General features: G+C 38.7%; 1 protein-coding gene across 3 annotated transcripts in view; it reads left to right on the top strand.

The window, feature by feature from the left end:
- The window catches only part of PLCB1 (phospholipase C beta 1), a 676011-nt gene that overhangs the window by 490575 nt on the left and 164473 nt on the right, over positions 1–20963 (top strand). For all 3 annotated transcript variants that reach the window (XM_045086010.1, XM_045086011.1, XM_045086012.1), the window contains exons 10-11: positions 4402–4548; positions 14526–14683. In XM_045086010.1, coding sequence (XP_044941945.1) covers positions 4402–4548; positions 14526–14683 — 305 coding nt within the window. The remainder of the gene's footprint in view (positions 1–4401; positions 4549–14525; positions 14684–20963) is intronic.

The following is a 20963-nucleotide window of genomic DNA, read 5'->3' as shown; positions in this document are numbered from 1 at the left end:
GCTGACACATACGTATGTATGCCTTAGTGTTTCATAGCCCTCTTTGGCTTTGTCATTTTCCTAGTTTTCTCAGTAATGAATTAAATGAAAGTTTGACACATGTTCTTTGATATATTGTAAAGTATAACTTGATCTTAATTACAGTACCCTCACTTGAGAATAACAAATATATAGCTTTTGTACCCTCCCACTTCTCTGTCCTGCACCCATAAAACATACCAAAATTAGTCATAAGCGTGACTCAGAATTTTTCTCAGCATAAGCCTCCAGAAAGCATTAGACACAATACATGGGCATCAATGTTCAAGTTAAAATTAGTCACCCTTACCATATTGGCATGTTTTGTTTAAAATGCTCTCTAGAGTCACTGGTTGGACCAAAAGATATTTATTCCTGCAAGATAACAGACATGACAGCCTGAGAGTCACCACACCATAAAAACAGTTGGTTTAGTCCCACAGTATTTTATTGCTGTCATTTCTATGCCTTCAGAAAGAACATTACACTTGTGAGCTTTCCACACTCCACAGCCCCCTGGTGTGTACAATATTCCATCAATCACATTACTTTTTCTTTTCTGGTCCCTAAGACACTTGCCTTGACTCCCTGTCCTCTGAGAAATAATTGGAGTTAGGGCTGAGCTGGATGAAATTGTCATTGGCATAGGTTAAAAAATGTCAACATTAGCAATTTCATATGACTAGACCTGATCGGACCAAAGAATCAAAATGATGCTCTCCTTGGTGATCTTCCAGTTTGAAATGAACTTATTTCCTATTTTGAATCACTAATCAGCCCCCGAGCCCCCGCAAAAGGGCTGATTGAACAGCTACGGTGCACAAAGCACTGTGGTAGATTCCAGGACGACAAGGATACAAACGCGCACCCTGCTTTGGGGGAGCTCACACCTGGTTTGCAAGGCATGAATGATCTTACTTTCTTTGAGTTCTGTGAAGGCAGAACAGAGGTCTGTGCTTCACGGTGCTTTATTTTTCTGTGGACCCATTGCATGGTAGATGTTTGATGACTCTTTGTTAAACAAGATGGTAGAGAAGTGGAAGGTAATGAGAGAAGCAAAAAGGAAAGGAAAGAAGGAGGGAGGAATGGGCACTAATGGAAGAAGCTGCCACGTTGGACGTGTCACAGAACGAAAGGAGGACAATGACGAAATTGTTGTTTTTATTAATGTATTTCTAATGAGTTTGATACTCCAGAATCTTTTTTTTTTTTTAAGATTTTATTTATTTATTTGACACAGAGAGAGAGAGAGAGCATAAGTAGGCAGAGAGGAAGGCAAAGAGAGGGGAGAAGCAGGTTCCCTGCTGAGCAGAGAGCCCAATACGGGTCTCGATCCCAGGACTCTGGGATCATGACCTGAGCCGAAGACAGAGGCTTAACCCACTGAGCCACCCAGGTACCCCTGCAGAATAATTTTTATTTTTTTATTGTTTTTATTTTTTTTAATTTTTTAAGATTTATTTATTTATTTATTTGACAGAGAGAGATCGCAAGTAGGCAGAGAGGCAGGCAGAGAGAGAGAAGGAAACAGGCTCCCCGCTGAGCAAAGAGCCCGATGTGGGGCTCTATCCCAGGACCCAGAGATCATGACCTGAGCCGAAGGCAGAGGCTTAACCCACTTTGCCACCCAGGCACCCCCAGAATAGTTTTTAAAGCCATCTATTGAAATAGCTTTGACTCTCCATGCGTTGATTTTAGTTTGTTTCCAAAATGAAGCCATTCTGAAAGGATATACGCATTTAACTATAAATGAATTTTAAAACCAAGGCTTCGGGCGCAGTACCCAAAGCGTTCTCATCAACAGTAGAATGTTTGGAACAATTGCTTTGTTAGGTGTTGGTGATTTGAAGGTACAAATTATGGCATCTATTAAAAATGTGCACAAACAGGAGAGCCTGGTGGGCTCGGTCATGGGAGCATGAGGCTCTAGCTCTCGGGATTATGAGTTTGAGCCCCACATTGGGTAGAGAGATTACTTAAAAATAAACTCTTTTTTAAAAAAGATTTTATTTATTTGAGGGAGAGAGAGAATGAGAGCAGCAGAAGTGTGGGAAGGTCAGAGGGAGAACCAGACCCCCTGCTGAGCAGGAAGCCTGATGTGGGACTCCATCCCAGGACTCCAGGATCATGACCTGAGCTGAAAGCAGTTACTCAACCAATTGAGCCACCCAGGCATCCTACTTAAAAATAAACTCTTGAAAAAAAAAAAAAATCATACAAACATAGCAGGATGAAGACCTTCATGTCCTATTTCTTACTTCTAAGGCACGAGAACTTAACACTTTTTCTCTTTGTCATTACTGAAATTATCAAGGTATACGTTAATGCTGACTTTTTAAAAGTTCACAGATTATTATTCCTATTTCAGTTTGATTAGGAAGATTTTTCTTTCTATAAAACCCAGCTCTGCTGATCAAGACCCAATAACCAAATTTATTTTTTTAGTTTATTTATTCCTGGAAAATAGTAAAGGCAATTTAGCTGTTTCCCCAGAACTGGGAAAGATATTTATTATTTTGAGACATATATTAGATGTGAAAAGATTTACAGTGGCTCCTGGGTGGCTCAGTCAGTTAAGTGTCTGACTCTTAATTTTGGATCAGGTTACAATCTTGGGGTCCCAGGATCAAACCCCACATCATGTACCATGCTCAGGGAGGCATCTGTCTCTCCCCTTTTCCCTCTTGCTCTGCCCCTCCTCTCACACGCTCTCTTTATCTGTCAAATAAGTACATAAAGAAAAGATTCAGACTATGGTAAATAGTTAACACTAGCTTTGACACTTGTAGATGATATAGCTCTTATCATTCGAGAGTAATGTTCAATAAAAATAGAATTATTGTGTATTGTGTTTTTACCTGCAAGGTTAGAGTAGGGGTGAAGAGAAGAAAAAAAAACACTGATGAAAGAGTAACTTGTTAGAACTTTAACAGAAAGCAAATTAGTTATATATACTAAAAGCCTTAAAAATGTGCATTGTCTTGAACCAGCTGTTGTATTCCTGGGAATTCATCTTAAGGAAACAATTAAGGGTTTGAACAAAGAGTTAACCATCAGAGCATTCAGTACAATGTCACTTACTCTAGTGAAAAATTAGAAATAACTTTATTGTCCAATGATAAGGGAATATTACTTAGTCATGCTATGGTTACATATTTATACATATAAAATACAAATGTTATACATATAAAATACAAATATTACAGATTACATGACAATTTTTATCATATATTGTTCCACCAATACAAAGGTTATTATTCCAATTAAGTTTAATCTAATAAAATTAATAAATGATTGCACCTTCAACAAATATTACACATACACACCCTTTTTTTTTTTTTTTTTTTTTGCTGGAAGCATATACACCAAGATCTTAACAGCACCTATGTCTGAATAAAGAGTTAGGCATGTTTAGAGAAATTTTAGTTTTCCTGTTTGTTCATCTCAGTGCCTATTTTTTTTTTTTAAGCAAACGTACAACACTGTTATGTTAACATAAAACTGTTTCAACAAGAAGAAAGAAATGCTACCCTCCAATGTTTACAAGCAATGTCTCCACTGTTCTTAAATGTGCTGGGATTTTGGAGGCTCTGATTGTTAAGGTTGAAGAAATAAACTTGTGGCAATGAATCAAAAGAGTGAGGATGGCCTTTCTGGGCATTCCATAAAGATTACTGCAATAAAGATAAAGGATTATCTCAATATTTAGCATTAGTCACTTCAGAGAGGTTACAGCAAAAGCAAAAATTCTAAATAGGGCCCAAGTAAACAGAAGTGTGCGTCATGGCCCTTCCATTTGAAGTAGTCATTCTACACAAGAAATTTTAAAACCTCTTTGTTTCTGAACATTCAATTTTTTATGCCTGGGACAGACTCATTTGTAATCATCTGTAGTTTCTGTTTCAGAGAAAAAGATCATTAATTGAAAATACTTCTGCCTTATTTTAAATAATAAAGCCACTCATGAATAACTTTTTTGATTATCAAAGTAACATATATACAATAACAGAAAATTTGGAAATTCACTCCTAATTGTATTACCCAGAGATAAGCGCTAATAACATTTTGATGTCCATCCATAAAGTTGATAACCATTTAATTTAAAAACAAGAGATTGGTATTTAGGTATTTAAATCCTCTGAAAGTCAGGGAGGTTCATGTAAATGTATTTTTCTCCATTCTCTGTGGCATTGGTAGATAATTGTGAAATAATGTAATCCTCGACTTCTGTTATCCATGTTAAAATGCAATTGTGGCTATTGTCTTCTACCTTGGATGTACCAGAGTTTTCAGGAAAAAGAAAAAAAAAGTTCAAGCGACATGATACCAGTACTCCGTAGAAAGGACACTTTCACATTCTTCTTAACTCTTTATTTCCTCCAGGACAGATATCAGTGGATGGCTTTATGCGCTATCTGAGTGGAGAAGAAAATGGAGTCGTTTCACCTGAGAAACTGGATTTGAATGAAGATATGTCTCAACCCCTCTCTCACTATTTCATCAATTCCTCACACAACACCTACCTCACAGGTACGAATTCATAGTTCTCTGACAATGACTTTAGGCCATCTCCCCAAATTTCACCAACCCCTACTTTCTGTTGTTCAGAAGGGAAGGCGTGTATTCTTTCATTTCCTATAAAATGCCTCTGAGAACTGAGCTCTGGGAGCAGTTTCCGGCTGTAAGACGTCATATCACATATCACTTCTTCACAACGTATCTCTTCCCCAGTTTTTAAGTCTTCTAGAACATATGACATCTGGTATCTTTGAGCCAATGGAATTTTTGTGCAACTGAACTACTTCTTCAGTGGACTTCAAGCCTTTGGCAATACTCTGGATTGTTTTCATGTACAGGAAATTTCCAAAGCATGCTTGACTTATGTATGACTTCAAGGCAAATAGCTAATTTTTCCCAAGGTAGAATGGAGCTTTAGATGTAAACAGATTTAACCCTGAATGACAACCTATACTTCTTTGTAAATAGGGACATGTGGTTTGTATTGCAGGATAGATGGGCAAAGCTAAGAAGAATATAATGACAAGGGAGACCCAGGCATTGTATTTTCAGGGGTGTCGAAGAGAATTTCATAGTCCCAGTTACATGAGACATAAGCAGTTCTTTTATCTAAATTCCTTAAGGCGATCCGTTGATCCCAGTACAAATGTAGGTTGTATTGGTATCAAATGGGGCACTGGCCTGGTGTCCCACACTCAGTGAAAAAATAGCTTAGAATAAAAATGAATCTGCGACAGAGAGAGCAAAGTAGCCTCCAGACAGCGAGAGTGAGCTGTCTCAGGATGCTTCCGTATAATCGAGAGCATCAGGACAGAACCACATAGTCTGAGTTCTGGTCAGTCAAAATGCAGTTGTATGTTCTCTATAAAAACTGGGAGGCTCTCAGGCATCCTGTTTTGTTTCAACTGGCATTATCTACTAGGAGAGATGCATGCCAAAAACTAACTAGATTCATATTTGGTTCATCCTAACTTTTATTCTTGTCATTTCTTGTTGCATAAGAAGTCACTCAAAAATTCAGTGACATAAAACACTCACTATATTATTTTGCTCCATTTTCTGTATGTCAGGAATTCAGAGAGGGCATGAGAGGAGATGGCTTGTCTCCTCTTTCCTGGTGTCCTGGGCTTCAACTGCCAAATAAGTGTCTGGGGATAATGCAAACACATTGGATGCTGGAATCATCTGGATGCTTCTCCAACATGTCTGGAACTTGAGCTCAGTTAGGACTACTCATCTTTTGCCTATGAGCCTCACCATGTAGCTTGGGCTTCCTCACAGTATGGCAGCCCCAGCATAGGTAGACATGGCTGCAAGAACAGATGTCCCAAAGAACAAGGAGGAAGCTTAATTGCCTTATTATACTTCACCTCTGAAGTTCTGTGTGGTCACTTCTTTATTTGTCAAAACAGTCACAAACCTACCCGGATTCAAAGGCAGAAAACATAAACCATAGGTCTCATTGGAAGGAGTGTTTTTAATTTTTTATCTTCTCAGTGGAGTCTTAATCTTATTTGGTACCATCAATGAATTTAACATTCTGGTGAATGTTAATGAACCCTTCTAAGTGTAGTGATAAATGCATATAATAAAATATATAGGATGAAAGAGGAGATAATTTCTAACAAAATATTTTTATCAAATATTAAAAAAGAGATGTGTGGTAAAATAAAATATTTCTATAAGCACAATTTAAATATTAGTATAAATAATATTGTGACTATTTGCAATAATGGAACATAATATGAAAATATCTGTGATTTCTCCTTATGGCTCACAATTCTGCTTGTACTGCTGTGATTTGTGACCTGCATTTATAACTGAAGAGATATTACATTTTACATAGAGGTTGAAATTAAAGGCATAATCTTGTTTCTCATTCAAGTTTGAGGAGACTGACAGAACCTCATTAAGATCTTTCAGTTGATAGCTTCCTAAACAATATACCTATAAAGACTGGCAGATGACAGCATCTTGCATTTGTCATATACTTAGGACCACAATATTCCTAAAAATACAGAAGCATATTTTCAGTTCGATTTTGGACATCATACGTGGTTTCACCTGCCTGAAAGTCATGATATGCAATAATTTTACTAAGAGTCCATTTTAAGTCCTTCCAACTGATGTATTTACATTCATGAGTATCTATATTATTTGTCTTATAATAAATGAAGCAATGGTAGCAAAATGATTGAATAATAAGACTAACTGGATACACCATCTACTAGTTTTACCTTCTCTCAGAATAGAGTCTCTTTGCTTATCTTTATGGATTTATGGTTTTCAGATCTTATGTAGGTTCACCAACAACAGGCAGTGTTCTCTTTTCAGTACTCAAATTGTCTCAGTTTTCGTCGATGGCTTCTATAGTCTCTTGACATGACCCATTGATCTTTGAAAATGTCTTTGCTTTCTGGCATATAAAGATCTTCCAGGCTCATCGTGTTCCTTTCTGCACCACCACAGAATCAGACTTTTCCCCAAATGACCTTTGTTTTCCTTCAGTGAAAAAAAAAATGTACGGATAACAACAATTTGAACCCTACATCATGGAACATTGTTTCTGGACCATTTCAGTGAACAAAGCAAGAAAAGATACATTTGTGTCTGAACTGTTCTAGCTCACAAAACTATTTTCATTCCCATCTTCTAATTTATTTAAATTGCTGATTCTATAACCGTGCTTTCTTTATCAATCTTGATACCTATGAAATTATACATAATCAATTCATTTGCTTTACTAACAACACAATAATAGCTCCGAGAAAATTATTTGGTATCAGTAGGAATGATAAAACTACAGAATACTGTTCAGTTTTTCTCTGCAATTCGTTTTTGTTGTTTTTAACTGCATTTCATTAAGGATTCTTCGTCCAGTGAATTTCTTCCAGAGTCACTCATTCACCCTTCCTCTGAATAACTTGGTAAGCACAGATGTGTTTGAGAATTTGGCTTCATTGTGTTGGCTTGGTTTTAGGGTGTTAGCATATTAATAGCTAATAGTTATCCGTAGTTGGAACTTTCAGTTACTAGGAAAAAGAAGGGTCTACTCTCTTTTTTGATGAAGAAAGAGCTCAAATAACTATCTCCAATTTCAAAATAAAAGTTTCATATCACTATCACCTGATACACATGATTTCTGACCAAGTAAATCAATTCTCTCTCCCACTATTCAATTTCTTGTAGCATTAGAATCACAAATTTTCAAATATTCAGGTTTAAAACTATGTTATCTATGTGAAACCATATCCTGATCTTTATTTATTTTTTTAACTTGTTCACTTTTCTGAACCATATATTATTTTACTGAGGTTTGCATTATATAAATCCACATTTTTACAGTGTCACCTTATCCCAATACCAGTCAAAATTTTTCATTTTCCTACAGGGAATTAAAAAGAAGATTCATATAGTTAACAACAAAAAAAATGTATGTATAAATTCTAATATGGGCTTTGGATGTTTTGTTTGAAATTCTCTTTGACTTATTAGTACAATCTGGTTTTACCTCATACGATATTATTAGTATCCTTGCTTTAATTATAGAGAAACCTAATGTAGAACTCTCCCAGAGGCTTTTGAATATAACATTGATGATATAGAAGTCCAAGCTTCCCAAAGCCAATTAAGAATATTATAAAATAAAGTTATAACCAATGTATAACCGAACAGAAACCAATTAAATGTTAAAATCAATACCTAGAAAGTAAGATTTTATTATATTTTATAAGCATTTCCAGAACAAGAAGAAACTTTTTCTATAGAAATATTATTTTGTATAGGGGGTATGTGATGGAAAAAGGAGTTTCCTACTCAAATGAGTTTTTAAAATGCTAGGTACAGGGCGCCTGGGTGGCTCAGTGGGTTAAGCCGCTGCCTTCGGCTCAGGTCATGATCTCAGAGTCCTGGGATCGAGTCCCGCATCGGGCTCCCTGCTCAGCGGGGAGCCTGCTTCCCTCTCTCTCTCTCTCTGCCTGCCTCTCCATCTACTTGTGATTTCTCTCTGTCAAATAAATAAATAAAATCTTTAAAAAAAATAAAAATAAAAAAAAATAAAATGCTAGGTACAACCAAAGTTGGCATCTATTGCAGTGTGTTTTAAATGTAGGAAAAAGCTTAGAGAGGTTATGGTTATGATCAGACCTCTCCCCTCACTGTTACCACCCTATTTATTTTCCTATAGCATATTATGAACTAGTATTCCTGAGAAATGCTAGTCTAGATTCAAATAAGGAGGATTTTGATATTTGGAATGTTGTCTTCCAAACATTCAAAGGAACTATAAAAATTAAATGTACAGTGTGAAAACCAATCAATTTAGCAGTATGTTATTATTATTATGTCTATTTCTTTACTCATTATTGCTCCTTTATTGACCATCAAGATGTCCAAAAGGAAAAATAAATAGGATCATTGAGAGAAATATATGTACAGAATGAGATGATTTTTAATTACAATGGTCATTTTTCTAGGGTTTTGGATAGTCTTGGCAGTCCATCAAGTAGTGATTGTGTTTTAAATTATTGTTTTTCTTTGGGAATCCACCCTTATGACTCAAAACGAAATTCTCTAAGGACAGAACAGTATGCATTCATTTCAACCTATACTTTTTCAGCTTTTCATAAATCTTCCCATAATCCAATCCCTTTGAGAGATAATGGCTCCAGACTCATGGACAAAGCAAAGTAGTGTATCTCTGAATAATTAACATCCTCATTCAGCTTAGAAAGACAAAATAGATTTGAGGTTTTTGTTATCCGCTGATGAATTAAATTATCTGATTGAATATGTCAAATAATTATTCAACTCCTCTTCTCACATATATGCTCTGGACTGCAGAAAAGTTCTAGGAATAATTCAAGGCATAGTTTTACCCTTGTCCAGACTGAGCGTCACTCTGCTTTCCCATCTCTCCTACTCTTTTAACCCTTAACTTATGTAACCTTTTATAACTTAGTTTTGGTGTAAAATACACACAAACCTATGAAAGTTAAATGGTAGAATGGAAGATGATGTTTAGCAAATAGACGACATTCAGATCTTCCTTTGAGAAAATTAACTCTTCTAAGCCTTAGTTTCTTCGTTTGGGAAATGAAGATAAACTGAGACAGCCAGAGTACTTTTGGCAGTAAGTAATAGGATATTGTTACTTAGTGACTTAAATGGTAAGGGATTTATTATCAATCTCAACAAGAAGTCCAGGAGCAGAGTGGTTCAGGGTTGATTAAATCAAAGATTCACGGTGTCATCAGAGACCCAGATGCTTTCTGTCTCTTTGCTCCCCTTATGGCTGCAAGTCCCTGTCTTGTGGCCCTTTGTACAAGTGAGGTGGCCCCTTACCATGTAGCCTTTCCTTTATGCTCTATTAGATATAGCCCAAAGCTACACTACACAACAATCCCTACATTAATCACTAATGTAGAACTCCAGTACATGATCAGGAAGAATTAAGATTTACCTTAGGACTGAGGACGGGATCCTAAACCTTATCAGAACCTTAATTAAATAGAATCTAAATAGAATTCTACTGGTGAGGAGAAAGAGAAAGAAAGGGAAACCAGAAGTGCAAGGTTGAGGTGAGAGTTCAAATTCCCTGGTATGTGAGAACATCTCCATTATGTGTACTATATGGGTAAGGGTAAGGAATAGGTCTCATGTAATTTTTGCATCCCAGGAACCAGTATTTTGCCTCCCACAGAGGACATGTTTGGGAATGTATCCAGACCCTAATAATAAGTAAGCGTAAGTTGCTTCCCCACTTTCTCACCTAAGCCACCTTATGGCCATTCAATCCATGTTGAAGACAGTTTCATGGTCTCCCTGGGCTGGCAGGTACTATGCAAGAGACATCAGATCAAACTCATGCCCCTAGAAATGGTCAAGATGAATAACACATCCTATATATTTTGGACAGTTTCCTTAACTGTAACTGTGGGATGAGGTGACCCGAATGGCTGACACTGCATTGAAAGCAAAAGGAGAAATAGTTCCTATCTCCCTTTATTGAAGGAGATACTCTTTATTGAAGAAGACCATAGAATTAACAAATGTGTCACATTCTGGAAACTTTTTGCATGGAGGTTGAAAAGAAGACAATACATAATGATAACTATAAATATAGACCATACCTCAGAAGCCTGTATTAATAGAGGGGTTGTTATTTTCAGTTTTCTGGTGTCTTCCATCCATGGATGCCTTGGATAATCTTAGACAAAGCACATCGAATGTAGCCAGCTCACCAACGTGAATGCAGTCAAGTGAGAAGTTGCAGAGCTATGACTTGGGGCAGTATTATGAATTAGTCTGAGATGGAGCTTTGGCTCCCAAGTTCAATTATGGACTTGGAATGTTCTCCAAAGGGTATTCACAGCCAGGCAGCGGTGATGTCAGATACTAGTTTCAGAAATAACAAGGGTTGAGGGACTCATGACATATCATTAATCCCAACCCCAGGCAATTCCCTGGCCCCGAAACTATATATATTGGATGTAATAAAATGGAAATACAATGGGTGGGTTGGATATAACCAAGAAGAGTTAGGAATCCTAGGCGAGAAAAATAAACGAGGTTTGAGGATTTAGGCCGAGAAGGATGAAAAATTGGAGAATATGAATACATATTTGGAAAAAAATCTCCGTAAATGAAGGAAAACACAGAGGAAACCCAAGATGTATGCCAAGGAATAGGACAGTTATGGGTAAATGTGAGTTTTCTTAAAATGTGCTTTTTTGGGGGAGGCTTCCATTTCTAATAAAGACTATTCACTTTAAGATTGAACAACAGTTGATTTTGGAAAGCTTTGGGGCGTAGGTGTTGGACAATAAACACAACATAGACTCTCTCTCTCTCTCTCATGTTCTGTTCTTTAGTTGTTTTTTTTTCCCCCTTCATATTCCTTTTCATCTCACAACCCCAACCCCATGACTTACCATGTCTTTAAAAACATTAATTGATCCACATTCAAAAAGTACATCAAATTCCTCTTATTCTTGAATGATAAAAAAAAAAATGCATGCAAATCCAAACAAATGTTTCTAGAAATTTTTTTAATCTTTTTTGACTGAAAACTCTAGTGTGAATTAGGTATTTATCGACTTCAATCTACCATTAAACCTTATCTAGCTTATAAACCCATGGCAACTTCCCTACTGAAGTTAGAAACACTCAACAACCCGTTAATGAAATAGACTCAGAAATCATAATGGTATTGGATAGTCAGTAATCCATTGGATAGTCAATATTCTAGATAGTACACAAGAAAATCTGCTCTGCTCTTTAATAAACTACAATTTTCTGCAGGAACTAACATTTTTAATGAGTTAACTGAAAATTCTTTGAATTCTTCACTCCCTTAATCTTTCCCTTAAGCTTAAAAAATCGTGCAAATGACAACCTTTTCTCCTCATGCTCACTGTCCCCTTCCCCTTTTCTACTGTAGCAGAGACTTTTATTACAACAAACTTTGAAACAATTATAAATGGCAAATTGATTATCTAGCATCAGGAACTTTCTAGATTACTTTGTCAGCATTTCTTCTTTTGCAGACACATTTGTGTGTTTAAAATGCCCTATTTTTTTAGCAGAGAAAAGTGATTATGAAAACCTACTTAATCATGCATTTACTAGGGCTCCATAGAACTCAAGAATGTCATCCTTTTGTTATGCTGATGTTTGGGTATTGTGACATGCATATAAAAATAAAATTAAGCCAACAGGCTTAATCCCATTTTCTTTGTCCTATGTGTCTCCACCAGGCAGAGCTTGTCGATTCCAGTCATTTCGACAGTTTTCTTCAGTTTGTCATTTTTTAACTATTTAAAAAATGATGGAGACTTATAGAGTGGACATCAGAGAAACTCTTTAATGTGGAAAACCAAAAACTTACATTTGTGTGTTGATGGTGGGTTTGTCTTGAAAGTTATTTATTATTAATCTTTAAAAAACTAACTTATCAAGAAATTAGTACCTTCCAATAACTACTTAAATAAAATACAAATTGTTTGGCTTCCATTCTTTTCCTCACACTTTACAAGTGCCTTGATTATTACAATTCTTATCACTTTACTGGAGGATTTCAGTCCTGTTCACAAAGGTTTTAAATTTTGAGAAAGTATATCAATTTTTTTTTCCTCTGTTGCTTGCTTTTGGGGTCATATGTACAAAACCACTGTCTAATTCAGGTCACCAATATTTATCCCTATGTTTTCTTCTAAGAGTTTTATAGTTTTATGTCTTATATTGTAAAGGCCTACTTAGCCAGAGCGATTCCATCTGGTTAAACAGTGATTTTGTTGTCTATACAGTAAAATTTAAACTGTCCCTGCCCCTTCCCCCTAGGGAACTTTCTTAAAAACAAGTCCCGGAAACCAGTCCCAGTAACAAAGCCCAAATACAAGGGTGGGTCAGGCCAGGTGGAGACATCCAATCAGTGGGGGTGCATACTGTCTTCCTAGCTACCAAGGAGTATAGGCCCCACCCTTTGGGTGCTCTTTGAGCGCCAATTCTGACCAAGGTGATAGGCTAGTTCAAATATCTGCTATAGCGTAAATTGTAATTCCGTTGGTCACTTAGGTGTGACCTAGAGTGACTGTGCAGCTTTCTCTCTGTGTTATAATCTCATTGGCCACCTGTGTGTGGCCAGGCCCAATCACATGGCCTTTGCCCTTAACAGCTAGTCTGTAAGGCAGAGAGAGGTTGCCCTCTCTGTAAGAGGCATGGCCCTGAACGGTCGGTTTGATTCTCAATGCTTGGCACGAAATAAAGCTTTGCTTGACCTTCGCTTTGTATCAGTCTCGCTCCTTTGTTAACGGACCCAACAATATTTAGGAGCTTAATCAATTTTGAGTTAACATTTCTTTTTTGTTGATGATGTGAGACGGAGATGCAACTTCATTATTTTGCATGGGGCTATCGAGTGGTCCTTGCACTATTTGTTGAAAATAATATGTTCTGCAATGAATTGTCTTGGCACCTTTTTTGTAAGTCAACTGGCTATAAATGTGAAAGTTTATTTCTATACCCTCCGTTCTATTCCATTGATCTATATGTCCTTATGCCAGTAACACACTGTTTTGTAGTTTTGTAGTTAAGTTTTGATATTGGGAAATGTACGTCCTCCAACTTTATTCTTATTTTTCAAGGTTGTTTTGGCCCTTGGAGTCCTTTACATTTCCGTAGGAATTTTAGGTTCAGCTTGTTAATTTATGTAAAAAATCCATCTAGGCTTTCTATAGGAATTTAACGTGTAAATAAATTTGGGCAGCAGTACATCTTAGCAATGTTAAGTCTTATGTTCCATGAACATGGGTTGTCTTTCCATTTATTTAGGTCTCCTTTAATTTTTTTGGCACTGCTTTATAATTATTAAAGAATATGTTTTACAGTTTTTTCGTTACATTTAAGTTTATTCCTAAAAATGTATTCCACTTTTGAAAAGAAAATGTTCAACTCTTCTAAGCATTTGTTCCTTGGACAAACATGGGATAAGTGTTCATTTAAAACAGAATAACCTTAAAGATCCAGATTAAAAGACTGAGTTTTGAGTTTTAATCTTAGATCTTCCATTTACCAGCTTTGGAAACTTGGGCCCACAAAGTGCTCTTTGCCATTTTCATTCTCTGAAAATAAATATTTAAAAAATGAAGGTAGTTACACAAGAGAGGTTTTTATGAAGATTAAATGTAGTAATACATGTAAAGTCAGAACTATAATTGGCACATGGTAAGCAGTTAGGAAACATGAGCTCTTGTTACTGTTACAATGTTCTTTTCCTTCTATTCTCTCTCCCTGAAACTGCTGCTAGGGAGCCACAATTACCTGTGGGATTATGCCACTAACGTCTGGTATGTTGAGCCAGAAGGTTGAGAACAGCTACACAAGCTCTTCAGCTCTTTGTTTTCCCATTGTTAGAAAGGTTTTCTAGGAAGCCCTCCATGTCTTCCTTGCTTTGTAGGATTCTAAGGATCATTTTGTTGGTGCTTTTACAGCTGGCCAGTTGGCTGGAAACTCCTCTGTCGAGATGTATCGCCAAGTGCTTCTGTCTGGTTGTCGCTGTGTGGAGTTGGACTGCTGGAAGGGACGGACTGCTGAAGAGGAACCAGTCATCACCCACGGGTTTACCATGACAACCGAAATATCCTTCAAGGTAGAGTGAATAAATATTGCTGATAGAAGAAACTAGAGAGGGGCACCTGGGTGGCTCTTGGGTAAAAGCATCTGCCTTCAACTCAGGTCATGATCCCAGGGTCCTGGAATTGAGCCCTGCATCAGGCTCTCTGTTCAGCGGGGAGACTGCTTCCCTTCCTCTCTCTCTGCCTGCCTCTCTGCCTACTTCTCTGTCTGTCAAATAAATAAATAAAATCTTAAAGAGAAGAAGAAGAAGAAGAAGAAGAAGAAGAAGCAACTAGGGAAACCTGAACCCTTTTGGGTAAAGCTTCCTAAGGTTGAAAGTACCAATGGTTATAATTAAGTCCATAGGCTACTAATCATCTTTGCAGTCAGAGGCTAAAATTTAGTAGTGTATTATTGGGTAATTAGCATCATATCATGGGGAATTGTGGCATCTCAGGAGAAGTGCCTTAGAGGGGACTTACAGGATTTGGACTTATATTAGGTGATTTGGGTGAGGGTTCAAGAAAGTAAGGTTAAGCTATAGATTGGGTAGAACCAATAAGCAGAACTAATCCTGTGATTGGTTACCTTAATAAATCCTATCTAGGAGGTAAGATTAAAGCTGTAATTGATAAGGAACTTCAGCCATCTTTATTAGCCAGGATGAGTGTATGTTTGGTCAGCTCCCTTCTTTTTCCACACCAGGCTCCATCCTACATCATAAAGGGCCTAATACTCATGTATATGGACACAGAAGCTGGAATAACCAAGTTATGTTCACATCCCCTGAAAAGAGCCATCCCCAGGAGCTTGGAATAATTTGGGTGGGGGAATTCTGGGACTCTAGGTACCCAGAGAACAATCTGGAAAGAGAATATATGGGTTATAGAAGAAATGTGCTTTTTTACTGACTCAGGCTTCTCACCTCTTTGGAAGTAAACTAGAAAGGAAGGGCCAGAGGACAACCTGTAGAGCACAAATTCCGAGGCATGACCCCTATTACCTGTGTTAGCTGGGTCTCAAGACAGAACTGGCTCTGGGTCACTAACTCTTGCCCTAAGCAACCAAGAAAATAGTCCAAGTGTGTGGATAGCTAAGGTAAGGAGGGTGGGGGGGAACAAAGCCATTGAAAATGGGGTGGTCAGAGTGCTGAGAGGATATTGGAGGAATTATACATTAATGTCCCCAAGATTGGTGACAAATCTTTGGATGAAGAAGTAAGATACTTTCCTAAGTCTTTGCTGAATGAGGGGAAGCTCAATAAATGGCACGAGAGAGGAAGTGGTAAAAGCTGGTTGGAGTGCCTCATGAGAACTAGGCACTCTAAAGTAACATTGGGAGCAAAAAAAAAAAACCCCACTTCCCAGTGTTTGGCCCCAAGGCACCTGGGATGTGAGAAAATAAACAACATCACTTGCGAGAGCAGCAAAAGAGAAGCAGGATTGTCAAGGGACAACCAGATTTCACTTGAGATGAATAGATTTCCTGATCAAAGGTACTATATTTGACAGTAATAAAAATGTGTTCAGAAGTGATACCATTAGCACCTTAAAATCTGTTCACTATGTTGTGTTTAGGGAATTTGACTTTTCATGATTTCTTAAACTTGAGCTACAGCCCAGTAATTAGAGACACATAGCACCCTTCACTAAATTTTAAGATAAAGTTTAGTACGAAGGTGACCTTCATCCTGATCAAATCTTTACATTTACCTCTGCTCCTGAAAGGGAACACTCAAGTTCTTTTGGTTTTCTTTAATGGAAAAATCAATAGGTTTTTATTTCATTTCCATAGTCCCCCATTCTCCCAGCTCTTGCCATTGTCCTTTGTCAGCTCTCTAAAATATCAACCCCTGAACTCACTGGGCTCTTTAAAAAAAGGTAGGACACTCCTGATGTGGAGTGCGTGCAATTTGGGCTCATCTGGCTGTTGATGTATGTAGATAATTCTGGGAAGGGGACACCACATTCTGATGGAGCCATTACTGCTCTAATGACCTTGTGAATTGACCCAGTACCAGGAGGGCCCTTCCACCCCCTGCTCATGGTCCCCTTGGAGACCATGGGGAGTAATTGTGTATTCTTTTTTTTTTTTTTTAAGATTTTATTTATCTGTGTGAGAGAGAGAGAGAACAAGCAGAAGGAGAGAGAGCGACGGAGAGATAGAAGCAGACTCCCTACTGAGCAGGAAGCCTGACACAGGGCTCGATCTCAGGACCTGGAGATCATGACCTGAGCCGAAGGCAACCATTTAACCTACTGAGCCACCAGAGTGCCCCATAATTATATATTCTTGAAAATTAATAATCCTTAAGGTTCTTTGAGTTCTGGGGTAGGATGAAGGAGGGCGTTGGCTGGAGAGATAAATACCAAGCACAGTCTAAGGCGTATTTCTTTTAGGTAGAGCATCAGCTTCTTGATCTCAGCCACCAAGTCAGTTTAGAGGGATTCTTCCTGTGCCCTCATCTATCAAGCCATTCCTTAATCACATCTCTGGTCTCAGAGTCACAGCCTGATTGGACATCTCTTCCTGGGCTGGGGAAACATAACTTCTCCACCACATTCACACATCTGGGGACAGATATAGATACTAGAAGACTAAATCTAGCTGAGAATACTGCTTCCATTCTCTGCCTGACAGTGGTGGGGGTAGGGGGGGTAAAGGGAGGAGGAAACTCGTCTCCTCGATGGTTGGCTTGCCCAGCCATGCCTCTTGTTAATGCGCATTTGCAGGATGGATTATTCTTGCAAAGATGTGGGTAGGTGGTGGGGAGGGGGCGAGGCTTGGATGGCTGTGGATAGTAAAAATGCCAGCCTGGTTTGTGGACAAAGAGTAGGTACTCTCTGCATCAAGGCTAGGACTGGGGTGAGGCTTAATGCGGCACCTCACTTGCAAAATTTGAGGAAGCATTTGCCCTCCATGTCATGGACATGCAGAGTTGGCACCCAAGCTGGAGTGTCTCTTTACGTTTTGCACTTAGACCCTTCCCTTGCCTCAACACAGCCCCAGCTTGCTTTTCATGGTCAATAGCACAGAGTCTGCTTTTCCAGAAACCACTAAGTATGTGACTTAGGAAGAAAGGGTAAGAGAAATGGGGGACAAGATCCTGTGTGATCCACCTCCCCATCCCTTCCCCCTCACTCACTTGTCTGCAACTCAACTGGACTCTGCTATTCCTTTTTTTAATTTTTTAAAATATTTTATTCATTTACTTGGGAGACAGAGAAAGCATGAGCGGTGGGGAGGGGCAAAGGGAGAGGGAGAAGCAAACTCCCTGCAGAGCAGGGAGCCTGATGTGGGGCTCAATCATGAGCTCATGACCTGAGCCGAAGGCAGATGCTTAACCGACTGAGCCACCCAGGTGCCCTGGGTCTGCTGCTCCTTGACCATGCTAGGCAGGTCCTATCTCATGGCCTTTGCACAGACTGTGAGGCTCTGTCTGGCAAGTTCTTCCCCCAGGTATCTGCATGGCTCACCTCTTACCTCTTTGAAGTCTTTCCGAAATGAGGTCTACTATGACCACTCTATTTAGTACGCCCAGCCCCAAACTCCCAATACACTCTCCAGCAGCAATTTGTTTTTTCTATTTACCAAATGGCATATATCACCTCCTGTCACTCTGTTTCATTTACTTCATTACTACATTTCTTGTTTTTGTCTGTCTCCTTCTAGTCTTCTACCATCACATAAGCACCACAAAGATAGAGATCTTTGTTTTGTTCCCTGATCTGTCCCAAGCACTTTGAAAAGAATCTGGCATATAGTAGGTGCTCAATAAATGTGTGTGTGTCTTTTAACGACTCTTCCCATTCCCAACCAAATAGACAAATTACAGCATAGCTTTTAATTTTAGTCTTTCTTGTCTCTGTCCATCAGATAAATGAATTTTTTTCCCTCCTTTTTAACCTATCAAAGTCCACGTATGATATACTGGTGGGCAGTGAAAAGATTCTCCGAACGTTTGCCGCTTTAGGTTATCCTGTATATTTGGACCTGACTTTCATGGTGCAATTAGGCTGTATTCTGTAGCCACAGCACATACTGCGAGAGCAAAATAAACTGATTGCAAAAGTTCATCATTTTTATGTCACGCCATTTATCTGTTCTCCATCTATGTAATCTGAAAAGCTTCTGTGCAACATATGCCCAAAAGTGAAAGTTCCTATGGGCATTTACTGCCTGTTTATTCTACAGGCCAAAATAAAAGGTTATGTTCTGAGAAAGGAGACATGCTGTAACTTAGCATCTTTATGGAGGACTTTTTATTTTGCACTCTGAATTTATTTATTATTTATCTCATATATCTGCTGTTCTGTTTTCTTGCCTCACTGCCTTAGCCTTTCTGATGGTTACAAAATAGTCATTCGCCACTTGGTCTTCATTCTCTCTGCTCCTACTCCTTCCTCCCCCACACTGAACACCACCACCCCTGCCCCACTCCATCTCCTTTTTCTCCCCTCGGGCAGCTCCTTTGTTACCAGCAATTGTATAAGGTGGATAAGTGGGCAATGTGATAAAATCGATGATGAAAATATATTAAATTTGTGTATGTGGTTAAATCGAGCATTTCTGAAAATAAAGCTCTGAGAAAAATAATAATTTAGGATGCAATTTAACAGCTCTGTAGATGGTCCCATAAAATGGATATCCAGATACATCCTGCTATCATCCACGAGGGCTAAAGAATTTCAAGGGCATTTTTTCCCACTGGAGGTTAGTGATTGAGCCATATGGTTTATAGATTATTGAATCCAGTGTTACAAGTTCATGAAAAACAGTTTTGGCTTAATAAGGAGCAATTGAGCAGTCAGGTACTTTTAATCTACTGTCTGCTAATGATAGCTTGGATGTAAGAACCAAACTTAAAGCTTATAACAGGTTTTCTCATCCTCAGTGATCATGCACACCATACAAAACATTCCTACGCCATTTAAAAATAAAAGTTCTATAGAAGAACTTCTGAATTTTTCAGGTTGCTCCCGACTACAGTTATTAGAAGAACTCTAGTAAGTGCTTTCGTTGGCTTTGAAGGTTCAAAAAGCTTTCTTAAGCCAGCGGCTGAAGTTACGGTGATGTAGGAAAGATGGACAGTGGGAGGGCGAGAGGATGGGAGGAAAAGAAAAAAGAGACCATAGAAGTTAAGAATGCATTTCTGGAGCTAAGGCCAAGGTTTTGATACCAGCTCTCCCAGGAACGGGCTGCAAGAGCCTGGAGAAACTCCCTTACCAGACCTCGCCTCTTTGATCTGAGGACAATGGAAATGATAATAGTGCCTACCTTCTAGGGTTGTTGTAAGCTTTCAGACACCCTACTTAACACCCAGACATTGCTTAGAACAAGATTTGGCATGCAATGAGTGCTCTGTACATGTTCGCTATTGATACTATATTGAAATTTTTAAAACCACCCTTTAGCTTTGTTTCTGTAAATGTAATGATTGTAGTACTCCATAGGCAAAGAGTATTTATGAAGTCAGGACGGTGCAGAAGGATTTGAATTAAGTCAATTTCAAGGCTGCCTCGGTAGAGACTGTAGATGCCCTCCACACACAAAGCCTTAGTTTCTAGGAAGTTTCTAGGAAGAAACTCGGAGCCCAAGCTAAACACAGCCCAGCCTTGGTTAGAGGCCCAGTAGGAGCTAAGAAGGGTGTCCTAGGTCAAGTGCAGAAGACCAGAATGCCAGAGGCAGGAAGAGGGGAGTAGTGGGGGACACAGCCAGGAAGGTCCAGGAATCCCAGAGCACAGCTGCTGTTCAGGCTGTACCAACATCCCAGCTGCGGGAAGAGAAAACCAGAGGCAGGGAGATAGGAAGATAGAGGAAGGTACAAACTCCCTACAAACCTGAGAGCGGGCCCAGAAAAACACTCATATTTCATTTGCCAGAGCTTAAGAGAGCCCTTTGACTAGAAGCAGAATACCCATTTTCAAGGGAGAGGGGGTGCTTTTCTCACTTACTTTCAGGCCTGACTGTCATTGGCCCAAATGCTCATGGGGCAGGTCTACAGTCAACCTTCACTAATAAAGGCAGTTGTAGGAATTCTCAAATAGCCACAGACAACAATCATCAGAAAAGTTATCAATGACTAATTACACTTTTATATGCTATTCTTTGAGAGTTTTTTTTGTTTTGTTTTGTTTTGTTTCTTTAGGGGAGCCTGGGTGGATTAGTCAGTTGGGTGTCTGCCTTCCTCTTGGGTCATTATCCTGGGGTCCTGGGATCAAGCCCAGCATTGAGCTCCTTCCTTAGTCAGGATCCTGCTTCTTCCTCTCCCTCTGCCTACTGCTCCCCCTGCTTGTGCTCTCTCTCAAATGAAT

Source organism: Mustela putorius, unplaced genomic scaffold (genome assembly GCF_011764305.1).
Source record: "Mustela putorius furo isolate JIRA1106 unplaced genomic scaffold, ASM1176430v1.1 tig00000874_pilon_pilon_pilon, whole genome shotgun sequence".
Lineage (NCBI taxonomy): Eukaryota > Metazoa > Chordata > Mammalia > Carnivora > Mustelidae > Mustela > Mustela putorius.
This window is presented reverse-complemented; position numbering and strand designations above follow the sequence as displayed.